Consider the following 15,061-nt stretch of genomic DNA (forward strand, 5'->3'; position numbering starts at 1 on the left):
CACAAAACTCTCCTCCAGTACCATGAGTCAATGTAGTGTAGTGGTTCAGAGTGTGAGACTGAAACTAGGATATCCTGGGTTCTAGTCCCTGCTCAGGCAGGGAGTCAGCTGGGTGACTCTGGGCCAGGCACAGCCGCTCAGCACAACCCACCTGCTTCAACCAGTTGTGGAGAGAAGACTGAAAACAGGAGGAGAATGTCAGCCACTTCAGTTTATTAAAATGAAACAGTGGTATATAAACGTTTTGACTGCATTTTTAAGACTTTTAAAATACAGTAAAATCACACTGCAGCTACACTTTACCTTGGCTTTTAGTTCTGTTTCACCCTGTAATTTAAAATGTTATGGTGCATTTTATGTTGTATTGCGTTAATGATTGTGAACTGCCCAGCTATTGGGCATTATAGAATTAGTAAATAAAAAACTCCAACTCGTTTGAAGAACGACACAGAGCCCAAGTTTGCGACGAAAATCTGAATCTCTCTGTTGATGCCGATTGGCCGCTCCCATGCCCAAAATACCACGTCCCCAGTATAAGTCGGGAGCGAAGCACTGAAGCCGGTCGCCCTCCAGTTTATTTCTGCGAATTAGGAAGCCGCTCTGTCCACCGCACATCTCTATGGTGCTTCTGCGCCTGCGCTAACGAAGAGTTATATTCTGATTCTGCAGAGAGCGCCTCTATCATATCCTATTTTGCATACATTTAGGGATGCCGTTACAGAAGCATTCTGGGAGTTGTAGTACTGCGTCGACGTCTTCCCACTCTTCAGAACCAACGCCTGCTCGGTAACGAATCCGTTAGCCGCCTTCTGCCTCGCTCTCGCGTTATCCGTGCATCTCCCGGCATGCCTCGGGGAGGGCAACTTACCTGTTGGCGCGGTTCATTCCGGGAGTTGTAGTTCTTCACTTCTGAGGGTAGAAGAAGAAACATAAGCCCGGCACCAAACCAAGCAGCGGCGGCTTCCTTCTCCCTCGAGGGGTGCCGTGACTCCCGCTGGGGCCGTCATCGCCGCCGGGCTGAGGAGATCGAGACTGAGGAGACGGGCCCGAGGGAGGAGGCAGAATGGCGCGGCAGGGCAGCCGGGGGGGGCGCCGAGAGCAAGAAAATGGTAATGGCGGTCGGCGCTCTGTGTGTGTGTGTGTGTGTGTGTGTGTGTGTGGGGGGGGTTCCGGGGGGGGGGGGGGGGGGGGGTGCTTCCTGATGGGGGGGGGGGGGCACCGGGGGTGGGGCACGACGGCAGCACTGGCCGGGCAGAGCGGTGGCTTTCAACTGAATTAGATATAAGGCTTTTTTGTGCCGGCCTTGCCTAAATTGCCCGGAAAATCTTGGCCATGGGGTGGTATATAAACATTGGGATAGCAACAAGCCCAACCAACTCGCCATGAAATTGGTAAATTCCCTCTAATTCCTTGCCAGGGAGTGCCAACTGTTGATTCATCTACAGAGGTGCATCGTCGTTAATACTTCGTTGCATCTGCTGTATTCGGTTCTGAAGAGGACTAAAATCATTCCTCTTGTTTGGATCCATTTTTCTGCCTAAACGGGCATGCGACTGCACCCTGCGCTGATTTAATTGTTTTTAAGTGCAGAACACAAATATGTGACAGCAACATGTCACCTGTCACGTGTAGCATAAGGATGAGTAGAAATGCCGGAGTGAATGGAGGGAGTACCCTTAGGTGCATAAAAAGCGAGCCGCATCAGTGCTGAGTGAGCCTCCTGTGTGAATTTGGTTCTCTAATTGGAGGGGGCCCTGCTCAGAAGGAAGGTTTCCGAGAGCATCAGCACATAGCCTAAGAGGATGGACTTGTGATAACTTTGTAGATGCTGTTGTGTCCATGGCCTTTTGTGAAGAACAAGAGGGCAAGGCCTGTTCCTATGGTTATTAACAGGTACATCAGCTTTTCCCAGCCTGGTGCCCTCCAGATGGGTTGGACTTTTCCTCTAATGCATGGGGATGATTGGAGTGGATGTCTTGGCACATTTGGAGGCCCTCATGTTGGGCAAGGCTGATCTAGAATGTTGACATCAAGGACACAGTAGAGAAGGAGAAAAGATTTGGGGGCTGAATGAAACAGGAAGAATATGCAGTTGTAGCACTTATGTGTAATTTGGGGTGCGGATTGGTATGGGAACAACGAGAGCATGTTAAACACTTTCAAGGGGCATGCTTTTAATTGGTCGGACAATTTTTTGGTGAGGTTTGCTGTATTCTTCTTTCTCTAAGGGATGTCTGACGGGAAAAACCAGAGAGTGTCCACTGAAGGGGTTCAGTCAAAAGAAATTTTACAGTTTACTCACATATACAGGAAATAAATGCAGTATGTTGGCAGCCTCCAAAGGGACTACAAAGATGGAGTCTGCAAGACAGTTTAATAACTTATCAGTTACATTTACAATTTGGAGGGGAGGGAAATTGAGTAGGCATTTTGCTACAGGCACAGAGTAAAATAGGGTTGAATGGAGTAAGGCAACACAAAAGGAAAAACTTCCAGGACAGCTAGATATTAGCATGTATAAGGTGTTCCCCCAAAGGAAGAATTTTCAGGGTAGGTATATTGGCATATTTAAGGTGTATGTGATCAGATCAGGAATCCCAGCTTAAGTCTAAAGCTGTTTTTATAGTGTCAGGCTTTTAGCAGCCATATTATGACAGAGCTTTCCCTCATTTTGTCCTGACAAGGGCAATGAAGATGTTCCATGTGCAGAGTCTGATGGATTTCTGAATGCCATTGTGGAGTTTCTTGTTAGCATGCCTGGCACTCTTGTTCCTTTCTGGAATCTGAAGTTAGAGTTCAGTTTGATGAAGATGTAGCACTACTTTTCTAGTGGTGACTTTCTAGATAGCGTGAAGCGATTTTCATTCTGGCTAACAAGATGATAGGATTTCTTGGAGACCCACTGTGACTTGTATGCTAAGCATCTGGGCCAGGAAAATAGTTTGTATCTGTAGTGATCTGGATTCTATCCATTTATAAACTGTAGGTGTCTGTGCTGGTAAAAAGCCAGATGAAGATGAATAGGAAGAGTTAGCTAGTGGCAAGAGGGCATATAAACCCCCAAAGCTAAGTCTTATCCTACTATTGTAGGAATGCTCTCCTTTGATGGCTACATTTGGTATTCCTCAAAACACACGTGTCCAAACAGAGAAGTTGACTTCGGGCAGAAATTCAGAATCCCCCACTTTTTTGCTGCATTATTAGAAGTTCTCTGAGGAACTGGAAACATACCTCTTTAATGCGAACACTGATTCTTATCTGATTTGTTTTTGCCCTAGTGTGCTAGTGCTATTAACTGACTCTTAGCAGGAAGCAATCTTCACAGAGATCTTCTTAAGCTATATAGAAGCAGCTTTTCCTTTAGGCTGTGTGCATGCTTGTCAGTGCTTTTGTCACAGTTTGTGTTGTGTGCCTCTGATCTCATATGTGTTATCAGTATAGCAAATAAGAATGTGGAGGAGAACCTAAATTGTGAAAAATGTAAAAAGAGGTGAGGCTACCTTCATTTCTACTTGTTTTGCTCTGTTTTGTCCCCAACCAGGTTTTACCCTGTAAAGATCCACTATATGAAGATACATTGCAGGATCATAGACTTTTAATATTTTCTGCTAGTGTTCTGAATACTTGGTAGCTTACTTAACAAACTTGTCCATTAATGTTAAGGTGCAACACCTATTTTATTGACAAATCTCTTAACTTTAGGTGCCCAACAGTAATGGAAATATTACACTGACTCAAACAGATAATTGATGCATGTATAAACTGCTACTTTGATTATATTTTCCTGTTAGTTCCAGTATTCAACCAGTCTAACAGCTTTACAATTCGTAGGTGGCCAGTTTTTATCAGGTAGTATTCTTGAAAATCTTTTGGAAGACATTTTTGCACATCTGAATCAAAATCCACCTTCTTTTAATTGCACTTCATAACTTTTTGTAACAGTATACTTTAACAATCAGTCCAAAACAGTGACCTTGTATATGCAGAAACTTTATGTATCTCTCCTTGGTACTTAGCATAGGTGAATAACTCAATGAAGCAATTATTTGCTCACCTGTTACCTCCCTGCACCTCTTTGTTTACTTTTCTCCCCTATGCATTTATCAAGTGTATCTTCAGGTATTCACTTTTCAAGCTCTTAATTTGATAAAGCAGATCCATCTGATTTCCAAGCCAAATCTGGGATCGCAGGACAGTTGCCTTTTCTGCCTCTTCAAATAAAGCAAAACCAGATGTGAGATGTGTGCCGTACCTGATTGCTGGCCTTATCAGTTGTGGCTCAGTAGAAATGGCAAGCTGAATCCTACACAGCATCCAACAAATCTTACTTCTGAACGTGACTTGATTCTCTCTTCTGCACTCTGGCTTTGTGTGAGCTTGTGAGAACATGGTATAAACTGTGCTGTTTCATTCAACTCTGATGTTGTCTTTTTTTTTCTCCCTTTCTGCTTGCCTGCTGCTTTCATTCTGTAGTATTGGTATTTGCCATTCATTTCACCTTCTGCATCTATGCATCTCATGGTAGGTGATAGGTTTCTTAATCTGAGACAAGACATTTCTGCTGTATGAAATGAAACCTTAATAAAAGTTTAAGCAGGGCATATTCAGTATATATTGCTGAGAGTTACTGGAGAGACCTTTTAAAATCTTAGGAGGTTTCAGCTTTTAAAAGAGCAAATTTTGTATATCAGCAGTTGCAATAATTGATGGATTACGTTTGGTTAATCCAAATCTATATTTCACTCACTCCAGGTGTGGGCAATGTGACAGAGACACAACAGCTTTTTTCCCCTTCTGTTTGGTTTATGCTACGCACATTTCTACATACATCTTGACACAGAAGGCTTTGCTGATCCTTTGAGCTGTGAAGCAGAATATTATGTTGGAATGAGGAAGCAGTGGGAAAACTGACGATGAGCGGTAGAAAAACTGCTCTTGGAGGTTGTCAAACTCCCATTCTCATCAGTAGTCCTTTCCCTCTCTGGAGCAGGGAATTGGACTTGGCAAAATGCATTGCATGCCCCATACCAATAAAACAAATGGAAGAATTGGATCTGAAGCTTTTGAAGATAGAAGACAGTATTGGTTATTCTTTGGAAAATGTGAGATAAGTGTAAGTTTCAAGTATGTAGGAGAGCCATTACAGCACTGTGTGCAGCCTCTGGGCAGTATAAACAAAATGTCACAGTGCCTTAGCCTGCGTTTGTGTCCGAGCCCCACAAGATCCCACAAGCCCTGGCGTTCTTATCCAGGAATGTTAGAAACTCCTATTGCTTGTGGTGTCAATGCTGCAGTTTGACTACCTGTGATATAAGAGGGTAGCTTCAATTGCCAGAAAGTATGGTACATCACTGATAGAGTTTGTTGGATGTAACAGCTTTTCACTTTGTAGTTGGATATAGGGGTGGCTGCCATTCCTTTTAGCCCTCCCTTAAAATCCAAGTCATAATGTTAGGATTAAAAATATTACAATTTAGAGTTATTCAATAGATAACCAAGAGTTTGTTCCAGCTCTTAGCCAGGGCATATGGACCATAGTATACAGAAAAGTAATTGCAACACCAATGATACTAGGTGCTGGGTAAATTTGGTGTACTGAGCAGTCTGTAGGTAACTTTTCCCAAATCAGGACTGAGACTTTGATGGTATGAGAAAGCAGAAGCTACCAGTCCCTGAACATTGTGTTTTCTCCTCATGTCTGTCAACAAATAACTATGGACAAAATGCTCATATCTATTTCCAGCCCCCACCCTGAGGCAAACATTTTCTTTCTAGTTTGGAGCTGGAGAAACCTGCAGAATCCATTGCACACTTGTTTCTATGAAGCAAAAGCTTTCTTACCCAATTTATTTCCCAATTGTGCCATGCCATGCCAAGCCAAATTAGTCCTGGAGACAGTTCTGACAAGCATGTGGACTTTCCTGTCTGGCCTTTGCTAAACATGTTCTGAATTTGTCTAGAGCTCGGAGCTCTTCACTCTGACCTATGGAGCTCTGGTCACTCAGCTGTGTAAAGACTACGAGAATGATGAAGATGTCAACAAGCAACTAGACAAAATGTAAGTAAATGCGGGGGGGGGGGCACTTTTCCAAATGTCACTGGCTAGGGTTGCTGCAGGCTCCTGTTCTGTGAAGTACCTTCTTGGCAGAGTGAATCATATTTTTGTAAATTAACTGGAGTTGTCAAACAAGGGGAGAGACAGAATAGATTTCCTCCTCTTTACTTCCAAACCCTGTGATGATTCCCTTGATCTAGCCCTCTTCTATGCTGTCTGAGTTTTTAGCATGCTGCTGTTTGGCTGCCTTGACAGGGGCTACAACATAGGCGTTCGACTCGTTGAGGACTTCCTGGCCCGGTCCAATGTAGGGCGATGTCATGACTTCCGAGAAACTGCCGATGTAATTGCAAAGGTGAAACCTTATTTTGCTTATTTTCTTGAGTTTCCAGAATGTGTTCTGTGATTATGATAATTATTGGTAATGATGTATTCATTCTGGATATATGAATATCAAAGATACAGTTTTGTTGTGCATTTCCTTGGGGCATTAGAGCAAACCTTGTTGCAATGAATGCAGTGCAATCCAGATACATGCACAGTGTAGCAAAATCATGTTCAGCATTTCTTTATTGTCAGTTTACTGCAGTGAGGGCATGGAGGGCTAATCACAAAGAAGTGTTTGTGTGTGCTATTCATTCTGCTCGCTCGCTCTCTCTCTCTCTCTCTCTCTCTCTGGTTGTTATCTGTCTCTCCTGTGCTTTCCTTTCCTTCTTCCATCCATCTCTTCTTGTATCCATCCACCTCTGATTTTTTTGTTTGTTTCTGATTTCTTCTCTCTGTGTCTCCCTCTCCCTCTCTGACTTCTCCTTCCCTTCCCTCCCCTTCCCTCCCCCCCCCGCTCTGTCCTTTTTCTTACCTCACCTCAGTTTGCGTGCACTCTCTGTGGCCCCTCTTTCTCTGGCTCTTCCCTCCCTCCACATCCCCATGCAAGGAGATGGAGCAATTTCTCCATTCATTTGCAGAGAGGGAAAATAGCTCAGCGGGTGCCTCAGCCTGGTGTTGTGTGCACCATCTTAGATACACCCCATTTTTTAAAAGCTTTTTCTGTGAGACTGCTGATGACACACATTAAAGAGGTTTCCTTATTTTTTCCCTAAAGAGAGATGCTGGTTGCAGTTGACACATCAAACCACAGAGCTGTTTTTGGAATAGATTTTACAGAATGACAAGGAAGCACTAGAGAGGCTGTTGTTTCATATGTCCTACTGCTGGTCCTGAAAACTCCCAGGTGCTGTCAGGAAAGCCCTGGAACCCAAGGGGAACCAAAATGCCATTTTGTCCTTGAGTTCTGTTGGTCTGACTTGTACAATGGTTAGCATCTGTATCAGCAGTGAAAGGAAAAAGATCATGAGCTGGGATGCCCCCTCTGTCCAGAACACTGCAACGGATAAGTGGCAGGTGTGAGGAACCTGAATGCATTACCCACTGCAGCCCAGGGGGCAGGGCAGGGCAGCGCTCTGGAGGCAGAGGCAAAATTCATGTCAAAGTCAACTATGGACTTTTGTGGCTTAGTCTGTATATACCAGAAAGACTTGCTTACTGTAGTATCAATAGAAATGTAAATTCATTTTCTGTTCTATTAGTATCAGAAAGTGAACTAACGTTAAACTAGATACCGAGAAGCAGGATAACTAAAGGTGTTTTCTGTAATAGTAACCAATGCAAGCAGAATTGCCTCTGTCCTATCTCACAGTATAAGGCAACAGACACAAGTGGTACCGTATGGTTTTCTAGGAAGGAGGACACTGCATCTGGTGTATGGAATGGCAGGGATCCATTCTTCTTGGGATCAGTCTTTCATTGTCTGTTGTATACAAAGGAGTTTGCTTAAGCATGTTACATCAAAGAATTGCTGCTGGATTCTTTTCAGATTTTGGCCAGATACTCAGTGATCCATAAAAGACAGCCTGCTAAACAGTGCACTGTTTAAGCCTGCCCCTATTTTATGTTTCTCTCGCCTGGCAGGTGGCATTTAAAATGTACTTGGGTATCACACCGAGCATCACAAACTGGAGTCCAGCAGGAGATGAATTCTCCCTCATCCTGGAAAACAACCCTCTGGTAGATTTTGTGGAGCTGCCTGACAACCATTCATCTCTTATTTACTCTAACCTCTTGTGTGGGGTGCTTCGGGGAGCCCTGGAAATGGTGAGGAAAAAGGGCGCCTGTTGAGCCAACAATTATGCATGGCTTCCTTGTGTTGAAATGTATTAAATTGCATGACGTATCAGGTTATATATCTGTTCTCTATCCAGTTAAATGTACAGAACCACTGTTTAGGGACTAGATTATCAGCAGTGTCTGATAGCCATGGGCAGTAACTGTATGAGAAGGAATAGTGGACTGTTCTGGACCCACACATATGCTGCCTTCCCCAGTGCTCTCATTCTCATCATTGCTGAGAAAACATTTTCCACATATGTTCAGGCTCTGTCTTGCAGCAGTTGCTGCTTAATCAGCTTCTTCATTTTAATGAAAACTTTGAATCCCAATAATCAGACTACTATATACTGAAAGCCAGCATGGTGTAATGGCTGGAGTAGCAGACTAGAATTGGGAACACCCAAATTCACATCCCTGCTCAGCCGCAGAGCTGACTGTGGATGAACTTCAGTCCATCACCTTTCTCGACCTAACCTACCTCACTGTGGTGTTGTGTAAGGAAATCATGGCAGGCAATAGCCCTGTACACTTAAGCTCCTTTTAGGAAAGATGAAATACAAATGCAATTTTATTTATGTTATTTATGTCATTTATGTTATATTTGACATTGTAAGCCGTCCTGAGGCTTTTTTGCGAATAGGACGGCATATAAATATTTTAAATAAATAAATTAACACGTGATCATGTTTGCCAAGAAATGACAGATAGGTAAGACAGCTGTGGCCTTTGGTGAGCAAACTCAGAGTTTCATGAATTAAATTCATGGAATCACTTGTGTGCTTAGTTCCCTTGCCTGGAATCAGCAGGGGCAGTGTAGATGGACATTGCTGTCTGTAGTGCTCAGTTCTGAGGCTCTGCATCTGCTTTGCCAACTTTCTTAGCTGAAAATAAAGCATTATGCTGACCTGCTTAACCAGGGATTGTGAGAATCCTGGTCCTGTATTAGAGACTTGTTTGCTACGTAGCCTTTACATTTCAGGTGAGGTTGATGAAGTGAAAAGGGAAATAATGTTGATCCTTCAATGGAAAAGTTCAATTGGGGTCTCTCCTTTTCTATCTTTGCCATAGCATTCAAAGGAACTAGACAGTTCTAGGTTTGTCTTAAATGTATGGGCTTGTGTCTCCCATATCACAGGTTCAGATGGCTGTGGATGTCAAATTTGTCCAGGACACACTGAAAGGGGACGGAGCCACAGAAATAAGGATGAAATTTATCAGAAGGATTGAGGACAATCTCCCCGTTGGAGAGGAGTGAGTCCCAGAGCAGTCCAGATACTGAACTAGAGGGGATGAGTCAACTCCACCCAGGATTCGTCCACATATCGTGACTTCTATACATTCAGATGCTCTGACTGGTTAAGATGGTGGCCTGCTTTATTTCCTTAGGAAGCAACTGTTTGAATTCTCCTGTGTTATTTCCACAAATTTGTATTAAAGGCCTTTGTAGGGTGTAGGACACTTTTCATATTCATCAGAGACACAAACACCCGTTTCTAGTTTCCATGTTTGGCTCCAGGCAAATATATAGAGTATTGAAACTGTGTAATTTTGAAACTTGGTACCAGAATGAGATCTCAGCCACAGCTGCCATTCTTGTCTTGGGCATATGAAGAGCATCAACCCTGCCCCCTCCCTTCCTGTTCACAGGGACAGGGACCAAAATTCATATTCATCTGTCAGAAACAGGTAGTGTTCTGGATTGCACAGATTCTTAATGGAACCAGGTCCGTCTGGCTTTTTCAGTTTTGTTGTCGAAATGTTATATAACTGAGTAAAAATAAGAACATCTGTTAATTCCATTGCAAAACAAGAGCCCCGCCTACTTAGATAGTCTTGGTGGTGGCCTTGGTTTGAATAATCTCCTTGAGTAGGCATGTCCCAATGTCAGGCTATAGTGCTTGTTGAAAAAGAGGGAGAATTACTGTCACAGTTCATTCCAGTCCATTGGGTAGCTTGAAGGAGACTTGACAGTAGTCCCTTGTTTGAGCCAAGCTGAATAGAATCCCAGTCGTCTGGATGCTTTCAGCATCCCTTTGCCATCCTCTTTATATGGCTGGGCAAGAACTCAACACACTGTGAGTAAGCCGTGTTCAAGGTTTCACTATTGAAATAGTGTCAGAAAAAGCTTCCAAGCCATCGTCATTTGAACGTTCCTTCCTAGCAGTGACCTATTGATGCAAGTTTTCTTTCTGTTAAGAGGATACAGTCAGTAGTGGAAGATCTCACTTTGGGTGTGCTCCACCTTCCCTTCAGGAGGCAAGTGTACTCAGAATTCTGTAAAAGAAAGAAAAAAAAGAGGTTATAACAGACTGTCTTGCAAGGCTAGATCAGTGTGCTAAGGTTTATATCCTGGATCACTGAAAGGATATAACAGAATGCTCTAGGGTTTTAAAAATAAGGACCCATGAATGGCAGAATCACTCAGGAATTAAGTATGCAGCCCAAGTTTCATGCCACTGGTTGTGCTGAGGAGAGTTCCCATCTGCATGCATCACAAGGCTCTAAAGTTCCCATCAGACAATATAGTTAGTACTGCAGAAGACTTGTTTAGCTTGAGTATCCTACAGAAAACTCCAGAGTTAAAACCAGAAATTTCCATCTTCTTTGAAGAGGCATGGTATGCTCATTTGTAATACCTGTCCAGTTGCAACAAGAGAATGTGTCTGATGCTTTCTGACAGTGCTCTGCAGAGTGAAGAATGGTGCTTCAGCTGCTGCTTCTCCTGAATAGTGGAGCCTTTTTTCAATGGTGTATTAATGACATTCTTCTAGTCCTTTTCTATGGTTCTTTCCAACAGGACATAGGAATCTGAGGGATTAAAGGAAATGCCCTGGCTCAACTTCCACCAGATACTCGTATGTAGGATATGTTGCAGGGAAGGTAGAAAAACTACTGGTTCCCTGCATTGTGGTTCCCTGCCCACCTTATGTTAAAATCACAACTTTTCTTCATTCTTCCAGCAGCCCCCAAAAGCATTTTTACATTGTTCTTTCTGTGCTACTTTTGAACCTTGTTGAAAAACAGTTGCACTGATCAATAGCTGATGGGCAAACAGGTGTATATAATTTAAATATTTTTGTCCTATAAGGGGTCATTCCTGTATTTTTCACGTGTAAAGCTTTTGAAGGCAACATTTTAAACTCTTACATTAAAGAAGCTGTAACTGTCTTCTTAGTGGTTCTGCCATTGTGTTGTGGAGCACAGCAGGGGACTCATTTATTGTATTCCATGCTTATCCCCCCCAAAGTTGCTCTTTACCTTGCCCGCTCTCATGTTTTCACCTCATGCCAACTCTGTGAGGTGTGTGAGGCCAAAAGACAGTGGTGAGCCCAAAATCAGGCCATGGGCTGTGTGGCTGAGGAGCATGAACCTGTGTCTCACAAGCCCTGTGCTGGCATTCTGACTACCACACCACACCGACTCTTCTCGGGTGGCATTTAGGTGGGAGATGGGGGATACCCTCAGAATGTTTTCATGCTTGCATTCCTCCTAGTTGCAGAGAAAGCAGAATACACTTTTGATGCTCTATGCTGTGCAGCAGAGCAAAGCAGCCACAGAGGTGGCGTTGACTTGGCTTCTGGATACCATCACAGGGAACGTGATGCAGAATGTTGTAGGGCTTGCCAGTGATAAAGAGGAAGGGCTGTAGTTCAGGGCTAGTGCACACTCTTTGCATGTGGAAGGTCCCGGATTCAATCTCCTGTATGTTGAAATATGTCTGGGAAAGACCCCTGTCTGAAATCTCAGAGAATCACTCAGTTTAGACAATATTAAGAAGGATGGATTACAGGTCTGACTTGGCATAAGGGATCTTCTTAGGTTGTAACAGAGAGTAATTGCTAGCATAGGAGATGACTTCTGGTTTACACCTTAAGTTTTCATTGGTAATCCAAGTAGTTAATGATCTTGTATTCTAATCTCAGGTTAACTGATAGCTTGTTGCATAAGTGTGCCTGGTTGTTTCTCAGCTGTCAGCCTATGATCATAAATTTGGATCTCCCAAGGCCTGGCCAGGTGGTCTACAACATTTTGCTGCCTCCACAGTTTGGATAACAGCAGGAAGTAGCACCACGAGGTAACAAACATAACTTGCCCAAAGAATTTGCTTCTGCTGCGCTTTAGGAGAAGCCCCTGTTTCTTTAACTGACCACTAGATGTCTCCATTTATTTAGAGTGATGCGCATGGAGCATTTGCCTCAAAGGTGAATGGCTTTGGATACTTGCATAAGGGTAGTTTTGTGGTAAATTCCTCCTTATGGAAACATTTTTGGGTGAATAGTTTCCATTAAAAAAAGATATCAAGGTCATACAAGATTGTTCTGGCGTTACACAACCAGAGTTTTAGGCAGGTTAATTCCCTCCATGCTGCATTCTGAAAAAGGAAATGGACAGAGCCCAGCTGAGAAATGTTTCTATGAGTAAAAGGTTCAGAATAGGGATATCTGGATTTCTGTTTTCTTGCTTTCTCTCTGCTTTGAATTCCAACATGGGATGGCAGAAGCTTAAAATCAGTTTGTATGGTCAGAGAATGCTTTGATTGCCTTCCTGACTACCTGTGCCGGTTCCATGGGCAGACAGCTAAGCCTGGGGAATGCAGACTTGCCCAGGACTAGGCAATGAATGTGTGGAAGAGGTAAGGCCTTTTGCATCAGAGGCCTGACTTTCTGTTCCTCTGGCGCACGTGGGGTTGGTTGACACTTCACCTGGACTTGCAGTTCTTCAAAGCTGCCCATGGAAAGTATGAATGGGAGATGGCCCCCAAGCACTGTAGTTCCGCTGTTAAGGGTTGGGTCCACTGCATTTTGAAAACGTGTTTTACCATGGCAGCTGGATTGTTGCGTGACATGGCTTTCTCTCTGTCTTCCTGGCAACAAAATGTCATCCATGGCTTTTCTGTTGGCTTTCCAATGCACAAGTTTGGGAAGCACTGGAAAATCGGTGGTGTTTCTGCTGCAGGGCAATGCGCAGTGAGCATTTCAGGCAGTGGATTGTAGATGCCTTCAAAAGAGGCAGAGCTGGAAGGAGGCAAAATTGACCCATGGAACAGAGTCCTCTGTATAGTCTATTTGTTTGGCATCTACTGAAGCGATGGGAGCTGCTGAAGAGAATGGTAGAAGCTCCACTCATTTTGGGAAAGCTTTCAACAAAAGGAGTTCAACAAGAGGGATTATACCTGAAGCTAGTTGTGTGGAAGAGGAGGAATGTCTTTCGGATTTTCTACCCCAAGAACACACAGTGTTAGAGGACTTCAGAACCCTTTAAGAACTGAAGTCATTTCAAAAGAGATGCTGAGCTGGCTGGTTGAGGCTGACTTTAGAAGGCCATCTTGTTGCTTTTTGTCTGATCTGTTTGCGTAACACAGTTTTACAAAAGCCAGATTTGACAGTGCAATGGAATTTACCCCTTCCTTAGCCAATTAATACAAAACAAAAATTGGGTGTGTTTTTAATTTGGATTATTCGTTTTCTGGCTTGAACTTCCAGCTGTTGATTTTTGTTTGGCTAGATCAACAAGACCCTTTAGTGCAGTTACAGGTTTTTTTCAGATCTAGGAATTTCATTTTTGGCTTTGTGGATTTAAACAAGCAGATATGACCTCTGTTAGTCCTCCAGTACCCCAGACAACTTGTTTTTTTCAGTCAGATCTCTCTCACACATCATACTGTTGAATGTTGCTTCATGGCTTATAGTGTGACCCACTCTTATGGTAACCACAATATTGTTCTAACTATGCAATGTGAAGAGACAACATTTTTCTCTAGACTTGTAGATCAAAACACCACTTCTGGCTGGTGGCTAATGGCCACCAAAAGAATCCCATCTGTTTGAGCTGGACAAAATCGGTTTGGAAGTAACAGCATAGACGGATAGCTGAATATTGCAACTTACTTGGCAAGGGGCATGGTTGTAAGGACAAACTATTTGCTTTTGCAGAAGTGATGCCACTTTAATTATGAGCCTTGCCCCTCTGGGTGCCTGCTTCCCTGTGCTCTGCTTCTATATTTGTAAATGAATAGGTCACTGAAACACGTCTCTTGTACCCTCTGCATTGGGAAATGGATCCTGTCAAGACTGCTTCTAGAATTTCCTACCACTTAGATGCCAAGAGCATCAAACTGTATGATGTGCCCTTTTGTTTTTTAACTATGTGGGATAGATTCTGAGCCAAACACCAAATGCAGGTTCTTTGAAACTTGAAAAAGGCTGCAGAAAAGCCCATGAGACATCTGGGGTAGCGGAGAACCATGTCATCCTCTTGCTAAAAAGACTGGGAAAGTGGAGGACAGGTGCTGAATTGTTTATTTGGGATCAAGGGAGCTTGATAGTAAACTAGTGCTTGGCAAATTCTTTGAAGAGAAACATTCTTGTAAACAAACTCCACCTTTTCAGCTGTACTTTCTCCTCCAAAGCAGAAAATACATGAATATCATAGTAGTAAACACTAAAAAAGTAATATTTTATTTTTACTCTCAATAAAGGTGTGTGCGTGTGCATACATATGCAAATATATTTGCATAGATGTTCAGAATTCCTGGTTGATTTTGGCTTCTGTGTTTTACAATGGGTGGACAGGACTTCCAAAGTAGCGGCTTCTCCCCTCTTCTCTTAGTCTCTGTAACAGTTCCCAAGTGTTAGCTGAAACTGTAATGGGTCAGTGAAGGTCATGTCATGTACTACAGGCCAAGAACTTTGTCTTAAGTGCAAAATGATGGCCAATAGTAGATGTGGAGGAAGAACTGGGTAAGCAGGAGGAGGGAAATGGGATTGCTACTGATTCCCCACCAGCTACATTTTGGATTCCACCACTTCATTCATCCACTTTAAAAATTCAATGTCACAG

General features: G+C 43.2%; 1 protein-coding gene across 1 annotated transcript; it reads left to right on the top strand.

The window, feature by feature from the left end:
* The first annotated feature begins 810 nt into the window (after positions 1 to 810).
* TRAPPC3 (trafficking protein particle complex subunit 3) lies at positions 811 to 11,389 on the top strand. Its single transcript, XM_044425062.1, is given in 6 exon segments — positions 811 to 1,084; positions 1,086 to 1,109; positions 5,961 to 6,058; positions 6,311 to 6,410; positions 8,024 to 8,206; positions 9,357 to 11,389. Coding segments are annotated over 6 exon segments (546 nt in total). The 5' UTR covers positions 811 to 1,063; the 3' UTR covers positions 9,477 to 11,389.
* Positions 11,390 to 15,061: the final 3,672 nt, after the last annotated feature.

Source organism: Varanus komodoensis, unplaced genomic scaffold (assembly GCF_004798865.1).
Source record: "Varanus komodoensis strain SLA01 unplaced genomic scaffold, ASM479886v1 scaffold15, whole genome shotgun sequence".
Lineage (NCBI taxonomy): Eukaryota > Metazoa > Chordata > Lepidosauria > Squamata > Varanidae > Varanus > Varanus komodoensis.